The sequence below is a fragment of the Urocitellus parryii genome, chromosome 1, assembly GCF_045843805.1.
Source record: "Urocitellus parryii isolate mUroPar1 chromosome 1, mUroPar1.hap1, whole genome shotgun sequence".
Classification (NCBI taxonomy): Eukaryota; Metazoa; Chordata; class Mammalia; order Rodentia; family Sciuridae; genus Urocitellus; species Urocitellus parryii.
Window position 1 is genome coordinate 134,160,228 of NC_135531.1, and position 26,570 is coordinate 134,186,797.

The 26,570-nt window shown below is 38.2% G+C and overlaps 2 protein-coding genes across 5 annotated transcripts in view; one reads left to right on the forward strand and one right to left on the reverse strand.

Moving 5' to 3' along the window:
• LOC113199910 (NUS1 dehydrodolichyl diphosphate synthase subunit) lies at positions 1 to 14,205 on the reverse strand. The gene is given in 5 exon segments (XM_026413075.1): positions 1 to 91; positions 93 to 185; positions 187 to 377; positions 597 to 834; positions 14,045 to 14,205. Coding segments are annotated over 5 exon segments (774 nt in total).
• Clk4 (CDC like kinase 4) overlaps positions 14,094 to 26,570 on the forward strand; it is a 20,595-nt gene continuing 8,118 nt past the window's right edge. Inside the window, exons 1-6 of one of the 4 annotated variants that reach the window (XM_026413092.2) lie at positions 14,094 to 14,238; positions 18,557 to 18,717; positions 19,624 to 19,690; positions 23,152 to 23,374; positions 24,476 to 24,566; positions 24,962 to 25,028. In XM_026413092.2, the coding sequence (XP_026268877.1) occupies positions 18,615 to 18,717; positions 19,624 to 19,690; positions 23,152 to 23,374; positions 24,476 to 24,566; positions 24,962 to 25,028 (551 nt within the window). In that variant the 5' untranslated portion in view covers positions 14,094 to 14,238; positions 18,557 to 18,614. Of the gene's footprint in view, positions 14,239 to 18,556; positions 18,718 to 19,623; positions 19,691 to 22,013; positions 22,073 to 23,151; positions 23,375 to 24,475; positions 24,567 to 24,961; positions 25,029 to 26,570 lie in introns of those variants that run through there. The other 3 variants (XM_026413093.2, XM_026413094.2, XM_026413095.2) reach the window with 3 other exon arrangements.

Here is a 26,570-nt window from a genome sequence, read left to right on the forward strand (position 1 = left end):
CTAGTTCCCCAGATACTGTTCATGGGATACATATTGAGGAAGGGCAGAGACAAAGTCCTCATTATTGGTGTCTAAATAGGAAGACAAAGACAATCTTAGTCAATCCGATTCACTTGGGAACAAAGTATAATGTGTAATCCACAGGACCAAGCTTCAATACTAATCCAGGATCAGGGAAACCATTTAAATGGGCAAAAGTCCTAAGCAGCATTCACAATATCTGCTCTTCCATATGAGGACAGCACTTTCACTACCTAATGACAATTTAAAGCCTGATCATCTTTGTCATGACTATTTGCAAACTCTGGTGAGTAGCTGGAACAACCTAGGCCTGAAAACTCCTGCTGTTGTTTCAAATTTTCATCCATCAAGGAATTCTTGCTTTTGAAGGTACAGTGGTGGGCCTGGTATGCTGCACACCTGTAACCTCAGTGATTTAGGAGGCTGAGGCAGAAGGATCTCAAATTCAAGGCCAGTTTTAGCAACTTAGAGAGGCCCTAAGCAACTTAGTGAGACCCTATCTCTAAATAAAAACAAAAAAGGCTGGGTATGGTGTATCTCATTGGTAGAACACCCCTGTATTCAATCCCCAGTGCCAAAAGAAAACGGAAAAAACCTTGGTGGTGATAATCGATAATGTAGGCAATGCCCACTACCACACATCACACTATGAGGCTTGTGAATTCCAAGAATATGGGCTCCTGCCTTTCCTCTGCAATCACCAAGCCCATGAGCACTGACACCTTCTCCAGGGAACTGCCTTCAGTGCAGGGGATAGGAGGGTGCCTGTGGTTACTGTAGTTGCCAGGTACTGTGAAGCCCAGCGGCACTAGACTAAGGCCGAGCCCCTAAACAGCCTCGCCTTCAGATCCAGATGCAGGTGTTCATCCCAAGGTGAAGGCACGGCTAGGAGGTGAACAGTGGATGCTAGTAGAGCAATATCTGCACACCAGCTCAGTGGTGCTTGGGCACCCTTGGCAGCTGTTTATCAGCCCCTGGTGCCCAGCAGGCCAATAGCTCTGCATCCCCCTACCTGCCCTCCCTCCTGAACCCTTTTCCTTTGCCAGTACATAACCTCTTACCTCACCCCCACAGTCATCCTCCTTGGTGGTCTGTTTTTTAAGGAAACTTTTTATTTTGAGATTTTTAGCATTTCACATGTAGTCATAGTCACAGCAAAAGAAATCCCAAAGAAATATTCTTTATCCAGTGTGTTAGCCAGTCTTGCAGTACTATAACAAAACACCCAAGAAAAAAGAAGAAAGGTTTATTTTGGCTTACAATTTGGAAGACTTTAGTTGGTGGTTGGTTGGCCCCATTGCTTTGGGGCCAGTGGCAAGGCAGTAGCAGAGGAAGCTGCTCATCTCTTGGCAGCCAGGAAGCAAAGATAGAGGAAGAGGAAGTATGGGGTCCCAAAATCCCCTTCAAGAGCACATCCCCCAGATCTAACTTTTCACAAGACCCCACCTCCTAAGGGTTACACCACTTTCTAATAGCACCATGGGCTGGGCACAAGCTTCCAATTTTTTAGGGGACATTAAAGATGTAAACCATTCAACCAGGATCTCCCAGTGGTAAAATCTTGGAAAACTGAAGTATAATACCATAACCAGGATATTGACATTGATATAATCAACACAATCACCCAAGAATCCATGAGCCATCTCATTCCCTTCTAACAGCTACACACAACCCTCTCACCCTCTTCCCCTCCTTAACTCCTGACACCCACTGAATCATTCTCCCCTTATACGTTTGTCATTTCAAGAATATTAATTAAATGGATCACATGATATGTAGCCTTTTGGATTCGATTTATCTTTTTCTCACTTGCCATAATTCTCTGGCAGTTTATCCAGTTGTGTATCAGGGTTGTGCGCATTTTTATTGCAGAGTAGTGTTCAAAGGTCTGACTGTACCATAATTTGTCTAATCATTCACTCACTGAAAGGACCTCTGGATTGGTTCCAGTTTGGGGATATTATGATTACAGCTGCTATAAACATTTAGGCACAGGTTTTTCTGTTACTACAGGACATCCACTGGGATAAGTGCCCAAGAGTGAAATTTCTGGGGGTGTGTTTAATTTGGGGGGAAGGGGAATTGAGGATTGAACCTGGGGGTGCTCTACCCCAAGTTATATCCCTTTTTTTTTTTTTTTGAGATAGGGTCTCCCTAACCTGGCCTTGAAATTGAAATCCTCCTGCTTCAACTTCCTGACTCACTGGGATTACTGGTGTGTGCTACCATGACTAGCACGTGTTTAATTTTTTTTTTTTTAAGAAACTGCCAAACTATTTACTGGATGGCTATATCATTTTACATTCCCACCAGCTGCATATGAGTGATCCAGGTTTTCTGTATCTACATCAGTGTCTGGTGGTGTCCCTATTATAATTTTTTTTAGTTGTCAATGGACCTTTATTTTACTTATTTATTTATATGTGGTTCTGAGAATCAAACCCAAGCAAGTATAAACCCACCAAACCACAAACCCAGCCCCTTATTTTGAATTTTAACCATTCTAATAGTGAATGGCATCAGCTGGTCCAGCCCATTCCAGAGTTCCCTGATAAGAGCTTGCAATGCTGGCCTCTGGCTAGGTTCCCTCCCCACAGCATTCCAGAGTAGTAATATCTAATAATGTTTTCCATTTTTCAGTCCTCCAATGACAGTGATGGTCTTTTCATGTTTTTTGGCCATTTTCTTAGGGGATTCTTTGCTTTTACTGTTATGACTTGAGGATTCTTCATATATTCTAGATATAAGTTTTTTTGTTGTTTTGTTGGTAACAAGGATTGAACCAAGGGGTACTAAACACTAAGCCACATCCCCAGCCCTCTTTTTAAATTTTAATTTACAAATCTTTCACATACATTCTCATTTGACCCTCACAACAACCCTGTGAGGTAGGCAGCACAGACATTCTTCTCAATTAACAGACGAAGAAAGTGAATCTAAGAGCAGTTAACTGATTTGCCCAAGGTTCTATAGTTAGCAAATAGTTTGTAATATCAGTCTTTGGCCTAAAAATTCAGTGCCCAACTTCCCCTCACACTTGCCTTACCCCAGCCCTTTTTATTTTTTTTTATTTTTGAGACAGGCTTTCTCTAAGTTGCTTAGGACCTTGCTAAATTGCTGAGGCTGGTCTTGAACTTGCAGTCCTCCTGCCTCAGCCTCCTGAGCTGCTGAGATTACAGGAACGTGCCACCACACCCAGCCATGATACTAGTCTTTTGTGAAATGTAGGCTATTCAAGTATTTTCTCCCTGCTTGTACCTTGCCTTTCATCCTCGTCACATGAACTTTCACAAAGTAAACGTTTTTAAAAGATCAAATTTATCCATTTTTAATGGGTTCAGCACTCAGTATAAATTGAAGAACACTTTGTCCTATATTCTGAAGACTTTCTGCTGTTTTTCTAAAATTTTTATAGTTTTAGATATTGCATTTAAGTCCCAGAAATATTTGAGATAAATCTTGAAGTTTAGGTCAAGGATCATTTGTGTGTGTGTGTGTGTGTGTGTGTGTGTGTGTGTGTGTGTGTGTGAAGCCATTCTCACACGTGATTGGGTACCTCCCTGACTGGGTGTGAGGCACTCAGGCCAGCTGTGTCAGAGCATTATCCCCACCCTTTTCAGGTTCGACAGCCTGTCCGTGTGGGGGTGTGACTGACCATTGACCCTGAAACCAATCACTGACCCTGACCTTGGAATGCTGTCCCCCTCATCAGATGGAATTTTCCCCTGAATTTTTTGTTCCCCAATAAAAGCCCACTCTCTGGCGTGCTCTCCCCTCTCTCCTGCTGGTCTCTTGTGTAAACCTTGCTACCACATCAGGTGGCTGGAAGCAGGAGCCAGGAAGGGCTGTCTCTTAGCTGGGCAAGAAAAAGGTAAATTGAGTTTATGTGTCTTTATTTTTATCTCATTAGTTAACTTCTATGTTTAGAACCTCTAGTATGAAGCTAGCGTGCTAGTCGCACAGCAGATGTGTGTGCGTGTGTGTGTGTGTGTGTGTGTGTGTGTGTGTGTGTCTGTCTGTCTATGGATGTCCAGTTGCTACAGTACCATTTTTTTTAATAGGCTATCATTTCTCCATTGCATTTCTTGTGGCACTTTTGCAACAAGTCAGGTGGCATATTTATATGAGTCGACTCACAAGTTCTATGTACTATTTCATTGATCTCCATATTGACCACTGGGTCAATACCACACACACCTCACTACTATAGCTATGTAATAAGTTCTGAAATACTGTAAACTAATTTTCCCAAGTCATTCTTCTTTGATTGGTTTTTCAAATGTTATACTAGACTTTTGTTCCTGAAGCATACCAGTTGTTCATCATATAATTCTTTTTTACATATTGCTGTTTTGCTATTTTCTTTTGTTGTATTGTCTTTGTCTGGTTTTGGTATTAGGGTAATGCTTAATAAAATGAATTGTCAAGTATTCCCTTCTCTATTTTATGGAAGATGTTACATAGATTTTGGATTTCTTATGGTGCATTATATGTAATAATGGGATTCATAATGCAGTATTCATCCATACACCAGAACTGATTTTAATTCTTCCTTAAATGCTTAATAGATAAGGGAACAAAAGCAAAAATAAACAAGTGGGGCAACTTTAAACTAAAAAAGGTACTGCACAGAAGCAAAATGAAAAGGCAACTGAAGATGGAAAAATTTCTAAATCATATATATGATAAATAATTAATACCCATATAAGAAACTCATAGCTAGCTAGATACTGTGTTTCTCCCAGTGACTTGGGAGGCTGAAGCAGGAAAATTGCAAGTTCAAGGCCAGTCTTGAGCAAACTAGTGAGATCCTATCTAGAATTAAAAAATAAAAAGGGTTATTTCGCTTAGCACAGTGTTCTCAATTTTCATCCATTTTACTGTAGTACTATAATTTCATTATTCTTTATGGCTGAGTAAAATTCCATTGTGTATATATACCATGTCTTCTTTAACCATTCATCTGTTGATGGGCACACAGTTGGTTCAAACCTTGGCTATTGTGAATTGCACTGCTATATATATTAAACCAGACCCAGAAACTCAATAGTCGAATGCTTTGTGTCCTTATGTGGCTGCTAGACCCAAAATAAGGGGGAAAAGGTGGAGTGGTGAAATCCCATGAAAATAGAAGAGGTATCAATGGAGTAGGGGAAGACGATAGACGGGGAGGGAGAGGGGGACGGGGAGGCAAAGGTAGGAAAAGTGGAATGAAATCGACCAAGTGCTATGTATATATGTGAATGTACCACAGTGGATTTCACCTTTATATATTCTATGAAGCACCAATTTAAAAAAAAAAAACTAAAAATAAATAGAAAGAAGACCAGGAGAGTAGAGGAAGAAGGACAGGGAGAGGGAGACGGGAGGGAAAGAGGAAGTTCTAGGAACTGAAGTGAAGCAAATTATATTCTATGCATGTATGATTATGTCAAAATGAACCTCAATATTATGTATCACTATAACACATTAATAAAAACACAATAGAATTGTCAAAAAAAATTAAAACTCAAATGGGCCAGGCAGAATGGTACATTCATTCCTATAATCCCAGCAGCTCAGGAGGCTGAGGCAAGAGGATCACAAGTTCAAGGCCAGCCTCAGCAACTTAGTGAGGCCCTGAGTAACTTAGTGGGACCTGATCTCAAATTAAAAAATATATGAGGGAAAAAAAGCAGGGCTGGGAATATGGATCAATGGTTAAGCACCCTTGGGTTCAATCCCTTATGGGGGATTGAAGGGATAAATGGGAATATGTTGACCAAAGAGTAAAAAGTCTCACTTATTCAAGATTAATAAGTTCTGGAGATCTAATATACAGTATGGTCACTATAGTTAATGTTATTGTATTTTATACCTGAATTTTCTTCAAGGGTAGATGTCTCTCTCTTTTGTTTTTCCTGATACTGATACCACTGAACAACACTCTCAGTCCTTTTTTATTTCTTTTAGTTTGGAACAGGATCTTACTAAATTGCCCAGGCTGGCCTTGAACCTGAGATCCTACTTCAGTCTCCTGAGTCATTGGGATTACAGATGTGCACCACTACATCTGGCATACCCTCTCTTCCCTACAAACAGAGGCCCAAATAGCCAAAGCAATCCTTGTGAGAAAAGTGAAGCAATATCAGACCTTAAACTATATTACAGAGCTAGAGCAACAAAAACGGAAAGGTACTGGCACAAAAATCGACATGAAGACCAATGGAACAGAATAGAAGACACAGAGACGAACTCATACAAATACAGTTATCTCACACTAGACAAAGGCTCCACAAACATACTTCAGAGAAAAAAAAAGCCTTTTCAACAAATGGTGCTGGGAAAACTGGAAATGCATACATAGAGAATGAAATTGAACCCCTATCTCTCACCTCGCAAAAAAATCAATTCAAAGTGGATCAAAACCCTAGGAATTAGACCAGAGACACTGCACCTACTAGAAGAAAAAAAGGCCAAACTTTCCACTGTGTTGGCTTAGGAATCAACTTCCTCAATAAGACTCATAAAGCATAAGAAGCAAAATCAAGAATCGATAAATGGGATGGTATCAATCTAAAACGCTTCTTCACAGCAAAGAAAACAATCAAGAATGGGAAGAGAGAGCCTACAGTGTAGGAGAAAATCTTGGCCACTAGTATCTCACATGGATAATCTCCAGAATATATGAAGAACTCAAAAATTTTAATACCAAAAACCCAAATAACTCAATCAATAAATTGGCAAGCAAACTGAACAGACACTTCACAGAAGAATACAAATGGTCAACAAATAAACAAAAAAATGTTCAATATTTCTAGCAATTAGAGAAATGCAAATTAATTTCACTCACTCATTTCATCTCGCTCCAGTCAGAATGGCAATTATCAAGAACATAAGCAACAACAAATGTTGGTGAGGATATGGGGAAAAGGTACACTTGTACGTTTCTGGTAGGACTGCAAATTGGTGTAATCACTCTGGAAAGCAGTATGAAGATTCCTCAAAAAACTAGGAAAGTATTATGCAGAGGAAACTAGGAATGTGTTATGCAGAGGCTCTGACCCAGGAAACAAGGCTCAAAGATTGAGCAATTGAAAGAAGATGTGAGGCACAGTGGGAATACTGGTCATCCTTTATTCAGGGGCAGCCATAGCTATTAGCCAGCCCCCAGCTTCATCTCCAGCTCCTAGCCAGGTCCATTTTAATTCTCATTTTCCCCCCATTTTGTCTCCATTAGTCCCCCCATTAGCCCATTTCACCCCAATTATGTTCCCTTTTTATATGCCCTTTTAACACTGCCAACAGGTTACATAAGGGGGGTGGGGTCTCACAAGTTAATGTTCAGAGTGTTTCTGGCCTTGACTAATCATAACATAGCCGGATCCTAGCTCTGGCCACACGTTGAAAATATAACTTAGCTGCAGTAAGGGAACCTAACTACAGCCATTTTGGGCCTGCCCCAACAGAATGGAAACACCATTTGACCTGGTTATACCACTCCTAGGTATATATCCAACAGAGTTAAAATCAGCATACTACTGTGACACATCCACTTCAATGTTTATAGCTGCTCAATTCACAATAGCTAAGCTACAGAACCATCCTAGGTACCCTTCAACAGAAGAACTGATAAAGAAAATGTGGTATATGTACACAATGAAATATCACTCTGCCATAAAAAAAGAATGACTTTATGACTTTGTCTGGTAAATGAATGAATCTGGAGACTATCATGCTAAATGAAATAAGACAATCCCCAAAAACCAAAGGTCAAATGTTCTCTCTGATATCTGGATGCTAACACACAACAAAGAGACAGGGAAAAAAATGGATTAGACAAAGGAGAATGAAGGGACAGGATGGGGATAGGAACAGGAAAGACAGTGGCCTAAATCTAACATGAATTTCCTATGTACAGATATGTATATACCACTGTGGATCTCTACAGCTCATACAGTCATAAGACTTGCATCCCAATTAGAATAAGACATACTTCAGGTTTGTATAAATATGTCAAAATACACATTACTGTCATGTATAACTAAAAGGAGCAAATAAAATAAAATAAAGCACTTCCTCAATTTTAGAAATCTAGTTTAGCTCCATTGGTTTTCAATGCCCAATTTTATATTCCAGAATTTATACACACACACACACACACACACACACACACACACACACACGTACACATATCCAAAGTAGTTTTTGTTTTGTATACTTTCATATCTGCAACACATAGGACAGGTTGTCTCTTAGGTTGTCACTTAGGGCTTCATAAAAAGCCCCATGCCTTTTTATGAAGGGAGAAAACAAGAAAGGAAGAATAAATAGAAAAAAGGAGAAAACTCTTGAAAGGAAATTCGAAGACAATCCTAAGGAACTTGACTGATTGAGACCTAAAGAGAAAAAAAGGCCCATAAGAAATGGCCTGTATTAAAACACAAACACTCTTCCATTTGTACAGATATTTCTTCCATATGTACAGATCTGGAATCTTAAAAGTGAATTCTGATACTAAATTTTAAGTTGCTTCCATTTCTGTGCTGTACCTATCCTCCTGAGTTCTTGCATTTTTAAGTCTCTTCTTCTTAAAAGCTATGTGTTAGGTGGCTTTGGAGAATAAAGGAGACAAGGTCTCTGTCCCTAGTTGGCATGACATGATATAAAGGACAGAACTGAGTGGCAGCACCGGGAATAGGAATTTGGAGTAAGATATGACTGGAAACTACCATAAAAATTAACGACTTCTCCAGAAATCATATGTATACTCTGAAGGCTGCAGTACTTCCTATAATTACATGAAATAAGAACTTGATATTCATATATGAAAATAAACAGTAAACTCAAGAGATTTAGCCAAAGCAAACATGTTACATATTCTTATACCTTCATTCAGGCTCCTACAATGGTCATCAGAAATTTAGGATTTAGGTAAATATATGTTCCCCTCCATGGTTTCCTTGGTTGGTTGACAGTTGATAATGTGGGAAATAAGGATTAAGAAACTCTCATTTTCTAATATGAATGAGAAATTACTTCTTTAGTACTTATGGCCATTTTTGTATATAAAAGCCTATCCAAAATAGACCAATAGGTTGCCCAAGATAATCAGAGTCCAATTTTAGTTTGATGTCTGATCTACAGTGATAAATAGTTCACTCAGATAATTTTAATTTTTAAATGCTGAGAAAAATTCAGAGTAGATTTTTCAGAGAAAATACATGGACTGGGTAAATTTTTAAAATATGACTTTAATCAAATCAGCGTCGGTACATAGTGACCTGTACAGTAATATGTGACAGACATTAAGAAATTAATAAAATACTTTAGGGACTACTTTAAAACTCAGGGGATCCATACTGAAATAGATACTGGAAGTTTCTGACACCTGAAGTTTTCTTTGTTCAATTCCTGATTTCCTGTACTTTAGAATGATGTGGCTAATCTACAGCAACTGAGAATCTAAGAATCCATTACAGAGCCATTGTATTTCCTTTTCCTTAGGCTTTTTGGACATGATATGTGAGTTGTTTTTGGCAAACTGCTGATCTACTGCAATTTCCAGGATCAACATCAGAAGAATCTTGAAGGCATATCAAAAAGATATTCAACTGCAAACTGGCTCTGAGACCTTTTCATTGGTGTAGCAGAAACTGACACAGCAATAGGAAAGACCAGCCTACTGCACCCTCCTGCTCCCATCTCACATGTACATTGCAAAGTGCGTTGTGAATCTTGGGATTTTTTTAATATTTATTTAGATGTAGAATGACACACAATATCTTTATTTATTTTTATGTGGTGCTGAGGATCAAACCCAGTGCCTCACACATGCAAGGCAAGCACTTTAATGAGCTACAGCCCCAGCCCATATCTTGGGATCTTTCTAGGATTTAATTTAACTGAATCTTGCTTGATAGTATGCTATGTGACTATCCTTACAACCAGTGTCAGGGAACACTGAAGAAACCTTGGATATTATCTATATTGGGTAGTGTGGGATGCCTGGGAACCCCACTTCGACTCACTGTTGAACAGTGACCAAGGCACTGAAACCTTTAAATACCTTGATGTGCTAGAAATAAACTCATTGTTTCATCATGAGCCTTCAATGATACATCATCCTGAGCAGTGTTTTAAGACAAACTCTTTGGTCTTGCCAAAAGATGGACTCAACATGTTTTCCTCTAGTGATTAAGTAAAGTAAGTTGCTATATTCTTTGTTGAATGAGTTGAAACAGTCAGTCCAACAGGTTAAGCTTAACAGCTTTGGAGCAAGGAAGGTGTGTGTTTGAATCCTGGTTCCAGCACTTGATAGTTACTTGATCTAGGACAAGTAACTATTGATTGCCTCATAAAGTTGTTTATATTATTAAATTAGATCACATCTATAAAGTGATTAGCATATAATGAATGTTTAATTGACAGCTTAAGGCAACCAAAAAACCTAATTGAATACAGATTGGCAATTATCAGAATAAGCATCCTATAAAAGAGGTTTTAAGTGTTAAGGGTTCATTTACACCTTTGTAAAGATCACTCTGAAAATGATCAACTTTTGTTAAATTAATTGACACAACAGAGTCTGGTATTATGCTTTTACAAGTGAATACTTTCAATGTCTGAAGTTAAGCATGTGGAACATATGTTCTAGAATACATGATAAGAATATTCTTTGATTACTCTTCACAACAAATATTTTCTTTATATAGTTGTTTCTAACACATGACTTAATATTTTCTTGGACATATTTGTTCTTGTGTAGAGATGAAGCTACTGGATTAGGCAGTGTTTATGGTGTTGGTAGTGGATTCTCGGAAATATAAATAGATCATCTCATTAAGTCTTCTGATCAAGGTTGTCTATTTGTCAAATAACTATCTTAATAGAAAGGGTTGCTATATAAGTAGTATGATACCTGGTACAAAGATCCAGGAGTAATTGTCTACCCTTGAGTTAATTACTTCAGAACTTAAACCAACTAAGCAAAATGGCAAATGCTGCTTATGCAGACAATCTACCAATATTTAGTGGCTTCTAAGCACTGAGATACCAAAGATAATATAAACCAAATCCTTGCTTCTAGTGAAGGCTACAGAGAATATTCTAGAGTACTATGGTACTACTATATTATATGTTATATAGACACTAGTCATAGGAAAATCTCAATTTTCTTCTGATCACTACAGGCTTCTAAAGAATACACCTATGGGTGGCACAATTAAAATACTCAGATTACTCCAAAACAAAATAGTGGCAATTATAAAGCTGAGCCACTATTGTCACTCTTGGTTGTTAACAAGAGTGTGTGATATTTATAAAAACTTCTGAAGGTGGCCTTTCCACATGGCTGGTTGGTTGGTTTGTACCGGGGATAAACCCAGGGGCACTTGACCTGAGACACATCCCCAGCCCTTTTTTGTAACTATTTAGAGATAGGGTCTCCCTAAGTTGTTTAAGGACTTGCTAAGTTGCTGAGGCTGGCTTTGAACTCCAGATCCTCGCTCTCAGCCTCCTAAACCACTGGGATTACAGGCATGTGCCGCTGTGCTTGGCCACATGGCTGCCTTTTAACCTGTGCTGCTGTTTAAGCAGCATCCTGACCCTGCTCATGAGCAAAGACTACTCATACTCCAGCAAAAAGAACTTTCTCTGGCTCCAGCTTGAATCTATACCCTTATGTGCTGCAATTTGAGCTTTACCTTACCTTGCAAGACCACATGTTATTCAACAGTATTCCATTTGATAGATGTCCCTGAAACAATGTGCACTCAGTCCTAGAATGTATAAATTTCATTCTTTGGGCAAACTGGTTGGCATACTGAGTGACTCCAGGCACACCAGTGTATCTTGGTCTATTTGAGGACTTCTTCCATCACTGAAGAAGTTAGAGTAGGGGACTGGATGGAAATTCATGTGGTCAGGGGCAATGTCTTAAAGGAGATGGACCTTCCTGGGGCAGCTAAGATCTAAACTTGTAGCTGCAATGATGAGAGCTATTCCAGGTGATTATTTCATTCTATAGCATAAGGAGTTTTCTCTTAAAATTTTCCAAGGGTCTTTTCAACTTTGTTTCTTCATTTTTTTTTTTTTTTTTGGCACCTGGATTGAACTCAGGGGCACTTGGCCACTGTCACATCCCCAGCCCTATTTTGTTTTATTTAGAGACAGGGTCTTACTGAGTTACTCTGTGCCTCGCTATTGCTGAGGCTGACTTTGAACTCTTTTTTTTTTTTTTAAAGAGAGAGAATTTTAATATTTATTTTTTAGTTTTCGGCGGACACAACATCTTTGTTTGTATGTGGTGCTGAAGATTGAACCCAGGCCAAGCGCAGGCCAGGCGAGCGCGCTACCGCTTGAGCCACACATCCCCAGCCCCAACTTTAAACTCTTGATCCTCCTGCCTCAGCCTCCCGAGCCACCACACCCAGCTTTTACTTCATTTTTTTGAAGTGGAGTACAATCTTCATGAAATTTATCCAAATGCATCCTATTTATCTAGAGTAGCAGGCCGAGTTTCTATGATGTTAGATCATTAAGGATATGAAGGCACCCTTCTTTTATCTATTTAAGGTACAATAGTTTAGGACTCCCACCTGCTATTGGGCCCACAATAATTTAATCCTATTCTTCTAATGATGATATCTGGCTTTTCCTTATATCAAGAGAATCCTAGTCAGAATATGGAATTTCCTTGACACTTTTCAGTACTAGCCACACCTAAATCTTTCTCAGTATTTGGCTGTTATTTTTTCTCCTGGGTAAGTTGTTTTCACGTTGCTTAAACAAAATACCTGAGGCTGGGTACTTTATAAATGATTTATTTGTCTCATGATCTGGTGGATGGAGGGTCCAAACAGCAGTGTGCCAGCATCCTGGTGAGGGCCCCCTTGTCTGTGTCACAACGTGGTGGATATTTGTAAAGAGAAATAGCCTCATGCAGAAGGGGCCAAGGTATGTGTTGGCTCCTCTATATAAAAATATGCTATGGTGATAACTCCTGTGAGACTCAACCATCCTGCAAGACAAGCATTGATCCATATCAGAATGGAACCCTTATAACCAATTACCTTCCATAAGGACCCACCTCAAGTCCTACCACCTCAGCATTGCCACACTGGGGACCTAGCTTCCCGCCCATCAAATTTGGGGGACAAACCATACCAAGCTGTAAACTTCCCTTGTTTTGACACCATATTCTTGCTTCTCCATCTGATCATTCCTTTTCTGGATGCTTCGCCTCTGTTCTTTGAAAGTGTTCTCCAGGGCACAAACTTCGGCCCTCAAGCCTTCTGACCCCATCACATTCACACTGCAAAGCCTCCTAGGATTCTTAGGACAGCCAAATACCTCATTTGAGGTAAGCATGCCCCTAATGGACACTCAGTAGCTTTGCGACAGTACTCGGCCTTGGACGAATAATATCAACTCACAGGTACAAATAACGGAGAGAACTTTCTTAGGAAAACTTCCAGCTACTTTATTTGCCCTGAGGTAGGAAGTAACAGGAAGAACCTTGTCAGGAGTCTTAACATTCCAATTTTTTTGTTTTGTTCTGATTTAGGAGCACTTGCCTTGAAAAGCAACTCCTGAGCTTGTTTTCTGAGACTTCATTGTTTATCCGAATCCATTTTCGACGGGGAGCTCCCAAGTGTGCTGGACTACAGCGACCCGGTTCACCGAGCCGCCCTCAGCACCCGCCCCGGGCGGCACGTTAGCTGTGTGGGTTGGGGAAGGCTGGGGGAGGGCGAGAAGAGTGCAAAGTGCGACGGGGCGTCCCACTAGAGGGTGAGAGGAAGGAAACGGGTCACGGCTGGCTCCGCCGAGAGATCCCGCACCCAGGAAAACTACACTTTGAAGAGCGGACGCGCGCCACGAGCTTAAGGGTTTTCCCCTTGCCTTTTCCCTGGGTTCCCAGGAGGAAAACAACCCGAGCACACGCCCGGTCCAAAGGGCGGGGCTTCTGTGATGTAATGAGCGGGCCCGCGCAGCCGCAGTGTGTTGGCCGCGCTCCTTACGACACAGAAGCCACGCCCCTTACGGGAGCTGCGGGAACGCGCCTGGCTCTGTCACGCAGTCGCGTTCGCGCGGTGTAGGTGGTGCTAGAGGCCGCCTAGGGGGTTGTAGGGTGACGGCGCTGCCGCCATTTTGTAGGGTGTTTGTCGCAGCGGCTGGAGAGGAACGACGGCGGTTTGGCGACATTTTTCGGCCAAAGGGCCTTTTGCTTTCGCAGAGGTGAGGTTTCGGGTGTGATGTGCTGGGCTAGGCTACTGTCGAATCTTATTTTAGGTCTCGGAGCCAGGTGTTCGAGAAACGACCGGTTCCTGGCCTTGGCCTCTGGGGACTGAGTTGGCGGTTCCTGCGGGTTGCCGCTCCGTTGGTGGCCTTAAAAACCTGAAGGTGCTCTGGCGTCGCTTTCCTGCCAGAGGCTCTAAATTAGCCCCACTGTGTTGGCCGAAGAGCTCGGACTCTATTATAGACACTGCCAGGGCCGCGAGTGCTAGGTCTGTCCGCGAGTGCGAGGTCGTGTCCGGAGATCCTGCGAGGGGCCTGTCGCTGGTGTTTGTGTAGTCGGAGATCGATTCCCCCGTCCCCAGATGTCTGACCTCCACCGTTTGTAGCGTTGGGGGGCTTTCCCCTAGTCCAGTGTTTGCCCCTGTTTGTACGCCAAAGCCTCTGGCCAGGTGCCCGGGGCGGAGAGTGGGTGGGGATTGGGTGAATCCAGGTGGTGGGATTCACCTAGTGCAGGTAAGAGGTTGAAACGTGGGGAGATTCGTCCTTTGTGCAATACTGCCCCCCCCCCCCCCGCGGTGGAGCATACCATTGTGGAGAGAATGAGCCTTTCTGGTAGTTCTGCAGCGTGTTATCTCTGGTGAAGTAGCCAACCTCCAGACTACCGGCCATTCACCTGTATAGATGGTTCTCCAAACAGGCACCTCCAGGGTTTTTGTTTGTTTGTTTGTTTTTGCCTATTTGAAAATGCCCTCGAATCATAACTTGTAACCCCCCCCCCTTTTTTAAGGTTTTAAACTGTGTTCATACCATAAAGTTGTCAAGTATTTTTTAAGATCTTTTAAAAAGGTGATGGAGAATCAGATTTCTAATACTGAAGATATATCCATTGTTTCGGGTGTTTTTATTAAAACCTCAGTCACCTGATGATTCTAGCACGTAGGATTTTTTCTTTTTTTTTAACTAATTAGAGGCAGCATGGTAATTTTAGGTAGCTTTGCTTTTCTCTATATGTGAAGGAACCTTACAGAAGGGGTAGGTCCAAGAAGCTTCTCTTTGCCTCTTGAGAAAATATTTCTAAAATTTGCTGGGGACCAAAGTGGGTGTTTACGGGGCTGGGACCAACAGCTGAATTAAATTTAAAATAGTGAACCCGACTAGAAAAATATTGGGTTCGTCCAAGGAACTCAATCTTAATATTACATATTAATAAGTTTGATAATTTGATAACTTTGTTTTTTAGAGGAGATGATTTAGCAGACTCATGGTAGGTAGGGAAAAAACAAACTAAAGCAAACACAGATGTGTTGCAAAACCTTCATAATGGATGGTCATGATAATTACCCTTAGTCATCAGAAGCTGAAATTTTGCTTGCTATTATTTTAAGAATGTTTAGGGGGGTTGGTCACCAGGATGAGGATCCAAAGAGGTCCCTCAAAAAGGAGGTGAACTTTAATTCTGGCTGTGACGGTCCTTTGATGTATGCTCTCAAAAAGGAATTTATGTTCTAAAGTGAGGCACATGATTGAATTTATTGAGTGAAAGAAAGATGTACGCAGGGTGGAGTGTGGGTGTTGAAGAGAGGATATTGCTAGCATGTAAGATCAGTAGTACAGGGACATGAGCTAAGAGATTGTTTTCAGTTCTCCTTTGTGTATGTAACCGGACATGTTGATCATTCCTAGGATGTTGGTCATTTATAGGTATGTTGATCATTATTCAAAGGGTAGTATTTTCTTTCTTTGTTTTTAGTGCGTTTTGCTTTGTGAACACAGTACTTCATTTTGTATCTGTGGTTAAGGTCTAATAATTGTTGTAATGGTGTTCTTTGTGACCTTTAAACCTGAAGTTTTAATCCATGTCAAAGTGGACTTTAATCATGGCCACTTTGTGGTGTTCTGCATGCCTCTTTTCTGCCTCTTTAGTGTCTTCTGTCCTAACTCGAGGGTTAGAGGTGCTTGGAAAGGCCCAGGTCCTGGATTCAATCACTAGCATGAGGGTGGGAGAGAGAAAAATGTTTAGCCAAGCTGAGTTGTAAATGTGGTTAAAATACATCTTTGGCAATTGAAGGAACAAGTTAGGAGAATTCTTCTAGAATTAGGGAAAAGAATAAAGTTTATTTATTAGCACTGGAGATGTGACCCAGAGGCAGTTTATCACTGAGCTACATCCTGAGCCCTTTTTTATTTTTTATTTTGAGACAGGATCTAACTAAATTGCTGGAGCTTCTGGGATTACAGTCTTGTGCCACTGTGCCAGCTTAAAAAAATTATTTTTTTAATAATTCTTAAGACTTACTAATTTTCAGTGAGAAGCCAACAATAATTTTAGGATTTTTTATTTGACTTGATCAATATCTTCTCTGTTTGCTTGCTTGTTTAGTTCTGAGAATTGAACCCACGGGCATTTTACCAGTGAGCTATATCTCCAGCCTGTTTCATTTTTTTATTTTTGAGACAGGTCTTGCTCAGTTGCTTAGTACTTCACTAAGTTGCTGAGATTGGCCTGGAATTTGTTAGCCTCCTGCTAAGTAGGCTTAAAAGAAGCCTCATGAACCAAAAGATGTATAGAATTAGAATGGGCATAGAATTAGAATCAGCATCAAATTAAAATATCCTAATGTTTGGGCTGAAGGTGGTAGAGTACTTAACTAGCAATTTGGAGGCCCTGGGTTGATCTCAGCATTGCTTTAAAAAAAAAAAAAAAAACCATGTTTGGTGGCATCAGGCTCTGAAGGCATGATACATAACAGGGAAGACCTCCCAGGAGAATTGAAGCTGCCTCATTTCAAAGCCATTAATCAATTTGAAACATTTTAAAGTTTTACTTGATTTATTTGCTTATTTCTCATTTAGGCAAGCTGAATAAGGTTAACTAAATTATTTGCTCCATTTTAGATTTTTGCCAGCTCCTTTGTTGTGAATTTCTTTTTGCCATTTAAACTTACCCTGTTTAGCAGAGTTTGGACCTTACTGTTAAAAATTTTACGCTTTGAAAAAGCATTAAGTTTGAAAGAGGCAGATTGGTTAAATTGAGCATAGGTTCAGAATCCTGCTATATATTGGAGGTGTAGATTGAGTCTGGGAATTGTGTTACCCTCATAGTCTGATGTTACTGTAACTATGCCTCATTGTGTATCCCCATTAGTTTGGTTTCTTTTTCAGGATTACTCCAGATTTATAACAAATAGATTTTTATTTTAAGAAAAACTACAAATGATTTGCAAATAAACTTCTTACTAGAGAAAATGGATTTATAATAATCACCTTTTGGTTTTTCAGTTTCTCTGTTGAATATTGTGTTCTTTCACTTCTATTTTCTCTTTCTGTGTGTGTGCAAGGGGTGCTGGGGATCAAACCTAGGGCCTTGATAATGCTGGGCAAACACTGACCTATACCCCAGCCCCTCCTTTGTTATTTTCAAACCTTGGAGTCATTCTAAGATTTAGAAAAAGAAGTTTGAGAAAAAAGCTTAATTAATGAAAAGCTCTTTACCTTCAAATTGAAGTTACTTCCCATATTTAATATCCGTTTCTTACGTTGATTATTTGTATTATACGTTAACCAAGCTGCATGACACTTGTGATTTTATTTAATGTTAAATCAGCTCATGTTTTAATGTTAACATTTTTTAAAGAAATTTATTTCTAATTAGAAAATTAGCATAAATGACAGTGGCAATAAATTAAGACAAAAAAATTATTGATTTCAAATTAAATACTGTTGTCTACTAAAGCCTTAAGCCTGAACCTTTCAAAAATTTGAAGATTAAAGTTTTTTGCCAGATAGGGTGGTACATGCCTATGATAGCAGCTACTCCAGAGGCTGAAGCAGGAGGATCCCAAGTTCAAGGCAGTCTGGGCAACTTAGACCCTGTCTCAAAATAAAAACAAGAAAAAAAGACTAGGAATGTAGCTCAGTGGTAAAAGTGCCCCCATGTTCAATTCCTAGTACTGCCTCCCCTCTGCCCACAAAATTTTTTTCTTTCATTCTTTTTTGTTTGAAGACAAGAACCAAGCTGAGAATTTGTCCTGGTTATATTCAGAAGAATTGAAAGACGGTGTATTAAAAGTCTCACCATGTTATCCATTATTTAGTACTAGATCTATGCCCCTCAGTAGTTGTCAGATGTACCAGTGGTAGAGTACTGTATGCCTTGGGAAACATACCTAAAAATATTCTACAGCCTTTATGACCCTACATGCCATATTTAAATAATATTAATGTATAATGTTTCTATTAATAATGTTTCATTTATTAAATCCGTCTCCATAGCTCTCTATAACCTCCACAACTCACTTTTTCTTTTTTCGGTTAACAGATGCGACATTCCAAACGAACACACTGCCCTGATTGGGATAGCAGAGAAAGCTGGGGTCATGAAAGCTACAGTGGAAGTCACAAACGGAAGAGGAGATCTCACAGTAGTACACAAGAGAACAGGCATTGTAAACCGCATCACCAGTTTAAAGAATCTGATTGGTAAATTACTCTCTACTTAGTAACATTTTAGTCCTAATAGTTTTAATGATTTCTTATTTGTTTATATAGCTTGTATCAAGTGATTGTAGAATGCAATCAACATTTATTCATTAAAAAAACTCTTATCCATTACTGTTATAGGCTGGCTTCTGTAGTTGCAAAGGCTGTAGCTGCAATAAAACAGTTTCTATCATATATCTGTGTCTGTCTGGGGGTATTGAGACAGTTGATCTGCAAGTGAATAAGAAATATATTCAGGGGATGGGGATGTAGATCATTTTTAGAGGACTCGCCTAGCATGTGTGAGTTTGATCCCCACTACCACAGGAAAAAGTAAACAAGCAGGCAGAAAAATATAGTCAGTAGCATGTTGATTTCTAGCTGCCAGTAACATAGTTGGGGAGTTGAGACACACATAAAGTTCAGTAAAGGTAATGAAAGAATGTCCATTGAGTGCTTTTAACCTGTGTGTAGGAGGGTGGTACATAAATTAGGGTGCTCATTAAGTGGGACAGAGTTTATTCCAGATAAGAAAAGTAACATGTGGATAAGTTAAAGTGCATTAGGGATTAGTCACTTATATTCTACAGGTTGTATTTACAGAATTAAGGCCAACGAATATGTTTGGTATTTTAGTTTACTTATATTCTAAGAATTGTTTTATTTATATACAGGCAGTAGCTAGTAATTTAGGAAAGGTTCTCAAAAATTTACAATAATGTTGAGTTTTTTTGTATTTTTACTGGTGTAAAATTTGGAGGTAATACATTTATATAGAATTAAAGGAATTCTAAAGTTCTAAATATTAAAGGCTAGATGAATAGAGTTTCTTGCACACTCTCTTCCATTAATTTCCCTTTCTCATTTGTTTTGTGTTGGTTTTATGTTTTCTCCTTGTTTGTGCAGATGTTCCATTGGGACTGTTTACCAGATTGCTTTCTAAATTAGCCAGCTGGGGTTACTTTAAAAAACAGTATGTAATTTTTTTCCTCCTCCATGCTAAATAGACTTGTTCTGCTAAACAGTGAGCTTATTTATAGTCAGTGTAGACTAATCATGCTTTTTAAACACTGTTACATAAGGGAATGTGGAGGGAGGTTGAATATAGGATTTCAGTGACTAGAGCAGATTGATGTATAGTATAATATAAAAATCATATCTATCCCATTATATTGATAAGTATACAAAATAAGGTTAACATCATAGTAATGATTATTCATAAGTTATTATATATTATGTATGTACAATGGAAGTGATTTGATTGATTCGTGTTTATAGTTAACTACATAAACATAATACCCAGTCAATCTAATTAACCACCAGACCAGTACTTTCTTCTTTGACATTAGCCTCAGACATATGTGGTGGTAATTGTTGAACATAATCCAGAAAATTCTTTTTGAAGGTTAAAAACTTTATGAGTAGTTTTTATAAAACTATAGAAAAAAAATTTAAATCCAGAAAAATGTGAAGAAGGTAACCTTAGTAGGATGTTATAGTGGCCCACTATTTAGATGTAAATTATTATTTGTTTAAAAAGGTTTCACAAATCTTTGCCTCTAATTATTTCTTGAATATAGATTCCAAGAGGCTAAAGGGTATGAACTCTTAAAAGATGATTCTTAAATATTTTCCTTTTCTTAGAAGGTTCATACCAAATTGTACTTCTAAAAAATGCTTCTTCATGTTCCCATTATTTTAATCCTTTGTCACATATATTGCAAAGTGTCTTTTCTTTGTGATTCATCTTTTAGCAGTAGCCTGTGAGTTGGTCTCTCTTCCTACAGGCTTAATCCATTCTGCACACTTATTGAGAAGATGATGTGACTGTAAATACCACTTTTATATCCTTAAATGTCTTTCTATAACAAGGTATCAGGTCTTAAACCAGTTTAGTGTGAATAGGAATCACCTTGGAGGTGTGTTTCAAATGCAGATTTGATTCAATAAGTATGACCCTGAAGCCCAGGAATCTCATTTTTAGTAAGAACTCCTTATTCTAAGTTGTTATTTAATAGACAAACTATTTAAGATACACTCCTTAGCCTGAGCTTTTAATGATATATTTTCAGCCAGAGAATTTCTATATTTCTCAGGGTGAACATTGCTCTTGCTGGAATTGTCTACTTACTATTATTACCTGAGTAATACATAGACAAATCCATCTCTAAGCCATTGTGGCTAAAAGTACTTTAAATGTAAAGTGTGATAATATGCCATTTTTCTCCCTTGGAATTTCTTCTACTTTCCCGTTTGTCCATATCCTGGCTTCCCTTTTCGGTGAAACTCTGTTCCCATCTTTTTCATGAATTCTTCCCCGACCATTTTAAGCAGATTTGAGTTTTTTCCTTTCTCTGACTCTTAAGCACTCACATCCAACCTTTCAGTATTTCCTTCATTGTTGGGTTTTGTTTTATTTTTATGTGATGGTCTCAAATTGTTCATTATTTATTGGCAGGGACTTTGCCTTATATAATATATATATTTTTTATTTCCCACAGGACCTGTGTGGAAATAAAAATGAATGCCCCTATCCTCATTAGTTTTGACTATTTTGAAAGGCTACAGTGAAATATTCACTGGGCATTCAGTGAATATTTGTAAAAATTTAATCAGTCTGTTCATTTTGTTTAACGTGTCCATAAGCCTGTATGATTCTATAGTTTTGGTTTATATAATCTCTCAGCCTTGGTCATTATAGATTGAAAAGGTTCTAGTCTTTTTAGTTTTTCCTCATGGTATTGCATCATGCCGTTTTGTTTTTCTATATATTGCTTTTGGATTATCAGCAGCTCTGATTTTATGTAGTATTCCAACTAATGATTGTTTGTGTTTTTTCTGATAGCAAGATTTTGGGATTTTTGTGGGAAGGATGCCTTACAGAACTAGACAGGATATGCTTAATGAGTGTGTACTTCCTAGCTTGTTGTGGAGAGTTCTCCCTGACACTTTCAAAACAGCTAACCTAGACCCCACAATCTTTCCCTAAAATCCTGAGTTGTTTCTCCAGTGGCTAGAACTTAGACTGACTCTAGGGAATAAGAATGGGTCCTACATCTTCCGTCTGAATTGGGTAGTACTAGATGCCAGCCTTGTTTTGGGGTAGTGGTTTTAAGGGTGTTTCTCTCCTTTATTTCTGCCTAAACCAGAACTCTGGGGAAAAAAAATGACAGCATATTCTGGGGAACCTAAAGGGGTTGGTGAGGGCATTTTAGGCAACATCTGTCACTCCATTGCTTGTCAGGATTATTTTAGCTAATTTGTCTGACTGGGCAGGTGTCCCCTCTCTCCCTCAGTGCTCCATGTGCATCCCTCTTGAAGCTTCGCACTCTGTTGAAGAGGACACTCATCCCAGGTAGAGAGGGGGACGGGAAACTGGGCCAATTGAATCTCTATGTCCTTTTCTTTCCATCAGATCAAGGCTACTTAACTGGGATCCATTGACTTCCTGAGGTCCATGACCTCTATGAAACTATTTGCCAAGTTTTGTTCATGTATTTGTGTGTTTCTTAGGGAAGAGGGTCCACAAATTTCATCATATTCTCAAAGGGATCTATAGATCCAAGTACTGTGGCACTAGATAATGATGTTTTCTATCATGTGTTTCTTGTGTGTTTCTCAAGCAGGAATGTGGGAAGTTAGAAATGCAAAGGGAAGTAGGGTGGAGGGACTTATGTAATCCTAGGCAAGCAATCACAGGATCCCTTTCTCACTTGTGGAACATATCTTGCAGATGTCTTCAGCAGAGTAGGCAGTACTGAAAGTTGTCTGTTTCTCAAGCAGGAATAACAAGGCTAGAAATGCAAAGAAAAGTCAGAATAAGCGATGTAAAATAAGTAGTTTGAAAATGTCTCAGTTTTTATCACTAATGTGCATATTATTTAGGGATTTTTAATTTCGTCATCATTAAAATGAGAGGGCTAGAATACATTCAGGGCTCCTTATATCTCTAATACACCTTTCATGGAAGAATTTTCTGCTAGGATGTCTAAAATGCACTTAACATTAAAAGAGAAAGGAATCCTATTTTGCCTGCCTCTGATTGTGTGTGACTGAGAGAGAAAAGGACGCTTAGTTTCAGATGAATATAAGACTGACGAGTTCCAGGAGAGTAGTTTGTGAATTTTTGATTTTAATTTTGTCCAGAAGGTAAAGGAGCACTTAGGTAAACACTAAACATAATTTGACTTAATCTTTTGTTGTTGTTGTTCCTTGCTATGAAGTGCTTGACAGCAATTTTTATAATGGAGAAACATGGACCCATTTGCTTGTTGGTTAAAGTTATTTCTTAAGTTTGTAAGATAAGTATTATATAAATTTTAACTTGTGAATTTTTTTTCTTTCATTATTTAAATCAGGAATTCTTGTGTGTTTTATTTGATCATTTATTCCAAAATGAAGAGAATGATTTGAAATCCTTTAATGTGTTTGCAGTCATTATTTAGAAGCAAGGTCCTTGAATGAGAGAGATTATCGGGACCGGAGATACGTTGATGAATACAGAAATGACTACTGTGAAGGATATATTCCTAGACATTATCACAGAGACATTGAAAGCGCTTATCGAATCCACTGCAGTAAATCCTCAGTCCGAAGCAGGAGAAGCAGTCCTAAAAGGAAGCGTAATAGACACTGTTCAAGTCATCAGTCACGTTCGGTATGATTGATTTTGTTTTTATTTTGAGTGGATTCTTAATTGTGTGTAAAAGCTCTTAAGGAGCTGATAAGTTTCTAAAAGTTTCTTTATATATGTAATGCTATTTGGATATAATTATTATATTACTTGAATCCTTAAAGGAAACGTCCACATTCTCATAGCTGATCTGTATATTTATTAGCTAGCCCTCACTTGCCCACATTTACTCATTCTACAGACCAGATCATGAGTTTATTGATCTTAATTATAGAAATTATTTCATTTTTGTGTTTGTATAATATAATCTTATGAAAAATAATGCACCCATTTGTTCTTTCAATTGAAATATTATTTTACTTTGAAAGAAACCTCTTTCCTAATACTTGAAAACAAAATGGAAAGTTGCACTGATACTTAAATGTTGTTAACCTGTGTATAGCATAATCCTTAATACAGTGCATCATTGTCTAACTACATCTATTGAAATTGTGAATATGGGTGCTGAATGGGAAACATATTTTTAAAAAGCCAGATTTTTTTTTAAATGGACATCTTCATTGTTTTAATCTGTAAACTGAATTGCAGTTTTTCTCCCCCAACCTTTCTTTGATAGAATTAGCTGTTATTGGATTGAACATTGAAATTAACTAGCCTTTGTTTTCCCCTTTGATTTTAATCATGTATATTTCAGAATATTGCTAAATAAGACAGTTACAACAATCTTGACATTTTAAAACATTTTTCTGACAAACTAGACATCTCAACTCACAGCATATGCTAGTTATAGCAAGAGATTAGTAAATCATGACATTGCATTCTTTAAATTTCAGACTTCAATTAAATCAGTATTTTAAAGAGACAATTGTGTTGTTTTTCTATTGCCACTTTAAGTATCTTATCTGAAAATCTGTTCCTTGCCATGTTTTTCTTCTGTAACATAAACTGTGCCCTGTGAATTTCTGGGGACTGAATTTGAAATTGCTCCTGCCAACTGTTCGTGGCCTGGTGCTTATCTGAATGCCTGAATATCTCCCCGCTGAATGAATTGCGTATTCTGCCCTGAATTCACTCTGATATATTGATTGGCTGGACGATCTTGGTGCTGCCCACTTGCCGTTCCAGAAGAGCCACCGAAGGAAAAGATCCAGGAGTATAGAGGATGATGAGGAGGGTCACCTGATCTGTCAAAGTGGAGACGTTCTAAGAGCAAGATGTATAGAATATTTTTCAACACTTTTTAAACTTTGCAGACAGAATAATCTTTTTAAGAATAGTTTGTCAGCGGGGGGCTAAAGAACTCTTCATTGCTTTTTTGTTTTGTTTTTTGTGGGTTTGTTTGTTCTTTTGTATTTCTTCTTTTCTGTAGAATTTAAATATTTCTACTCTAAAGTTCCAAAATAATCAGTGGAATTTGAGATTAGAGCAAGAAAGATAGCTCTATCTAATTGTTTTTGTAGCAGATGAAAATAAAATAATTTGAGTGCTGAAACATTAGTTATGCTTGTTAGAGATCATTTGAAAATATTCCACACTTAAGCATTCATTGTTTGAATAACTAGTTAATTTATACTTAGTTACTTATACCTCTTTTTCTCTCCCTCACTTTAGATGAAATCGTGGACACTTTGGGTGAAGGGGCCTTTGGCAAAGTTGTAGAATGCATTGATCATGGCATGTAAGTTTATTTTTATATCTTTGAACATTCTGATATTTTTGATGGGAAATCACCCATAATTTAAATGAAGTATGTTTTTAAAGTAGTAGTAGCTACAAGTTTTTCTGATATTCAACATTTCTTTAACCTAGATATAGTTTATTTACCAGGTACGTAGATTTTGTGAAGAATGCTGACAAATTCTATCAGATTGAGTATAAAGTATGAAGTTAAAGTGTGTGTTCAAGTGAAGGAGTTTCCCAGAGCTTAGATTGTTGGTCCTCTATTAGGAGAGATTCAGCTACTTTTGGATTGCAGAGACAAAAATATATCTAAATTTCCATAATAGAGTTAACTTCCTAGTCTGCAAAGTAATTATCCTACTTGAGACCTACAGAATAAAGTCCAATTTTTTAAATGAGGCCTACCTACCCGTTTGTGATTTGATGACCCACTCTGCCTCATTTTACCATATTCCTTCAGTACCTCTATTCTGTGGTTTGCCTATGTATTTGTAACTAAATCTTTTAAAGCACATTTAGTAGAACTGCATATTTTAAATTGACATCTAAAGTTTTTTGTCATAAATTATGATAGTTGGAAAGGATGTAATTTTCAGCTTATTTTAAATATGAGTATTTAAAAAATAAATCTTTAAATATATTGGAGGCAATCTTAATATTGTAGCCACTTGATAATGTACTATCATTCATGAACAAACTTTCTTGAATGCATACTTAGGACTGGGGGAGTAGCTCAGCAATCAAGTACTTGTGCAAAACCCTGGGTTCAGTCCTCAGCAACACAAAATTTTCATCCTTGAAGTAATTTCTGTTCCATTGTCCATAAGAAAATTATCCTAAATTATCTTTTATTATCACCCCATCTTACTTCTCTGCAACAAAAATGGTGAACATAAGTTGAATTTTATACTTTGAAATGTTTGTAGACTCACAGAACAGTTGCTAAAATAGTTCAATGAATTCCCATATGTCCTTCACCCAGATTCCCCAGAGTGAACATTTGACAATATTTCCTTTATTATCTACATATACATATATTTTCAGATTTTGCCAGCTAATCTTATTCAGATTTCACCAATTGTTCATTAATGGCCTTTTAAATAATTTCCTGAGATTCTCTTGATTATTTAACAAGGTTTTCTAATTGATATAAGTACTAACATTACATATTTTTTTATTCATTAGACATAAAAAGTTTATTGAAGCGTGTCTTGTATTGGGATTGTTGGCTTCTAAAAAAATGAGTACTGTTTGGCATTCTCTTTTTTTGTTTTTATAGATATAAACACTGAGAAAAAAAGCTTATTGATCATATAATTAAATATATGGGAGTACGAGTTTTGCCAGTTTCCCCCCCCCCCTTTCTTTTCTGAGGGTGCTGGTGATTTAACTACCCAGGCTTTGTACATGCTAGGCGAGTAGTGCTCTACCACTGAGCTAGCTACATCCTCAGCCCCAACAGCTGTTTTATAACAATTTTTGGTAAATCTGGAGATACATGCTAAACATCTTAAGGAGAATATTATCAAAAAACATTTAA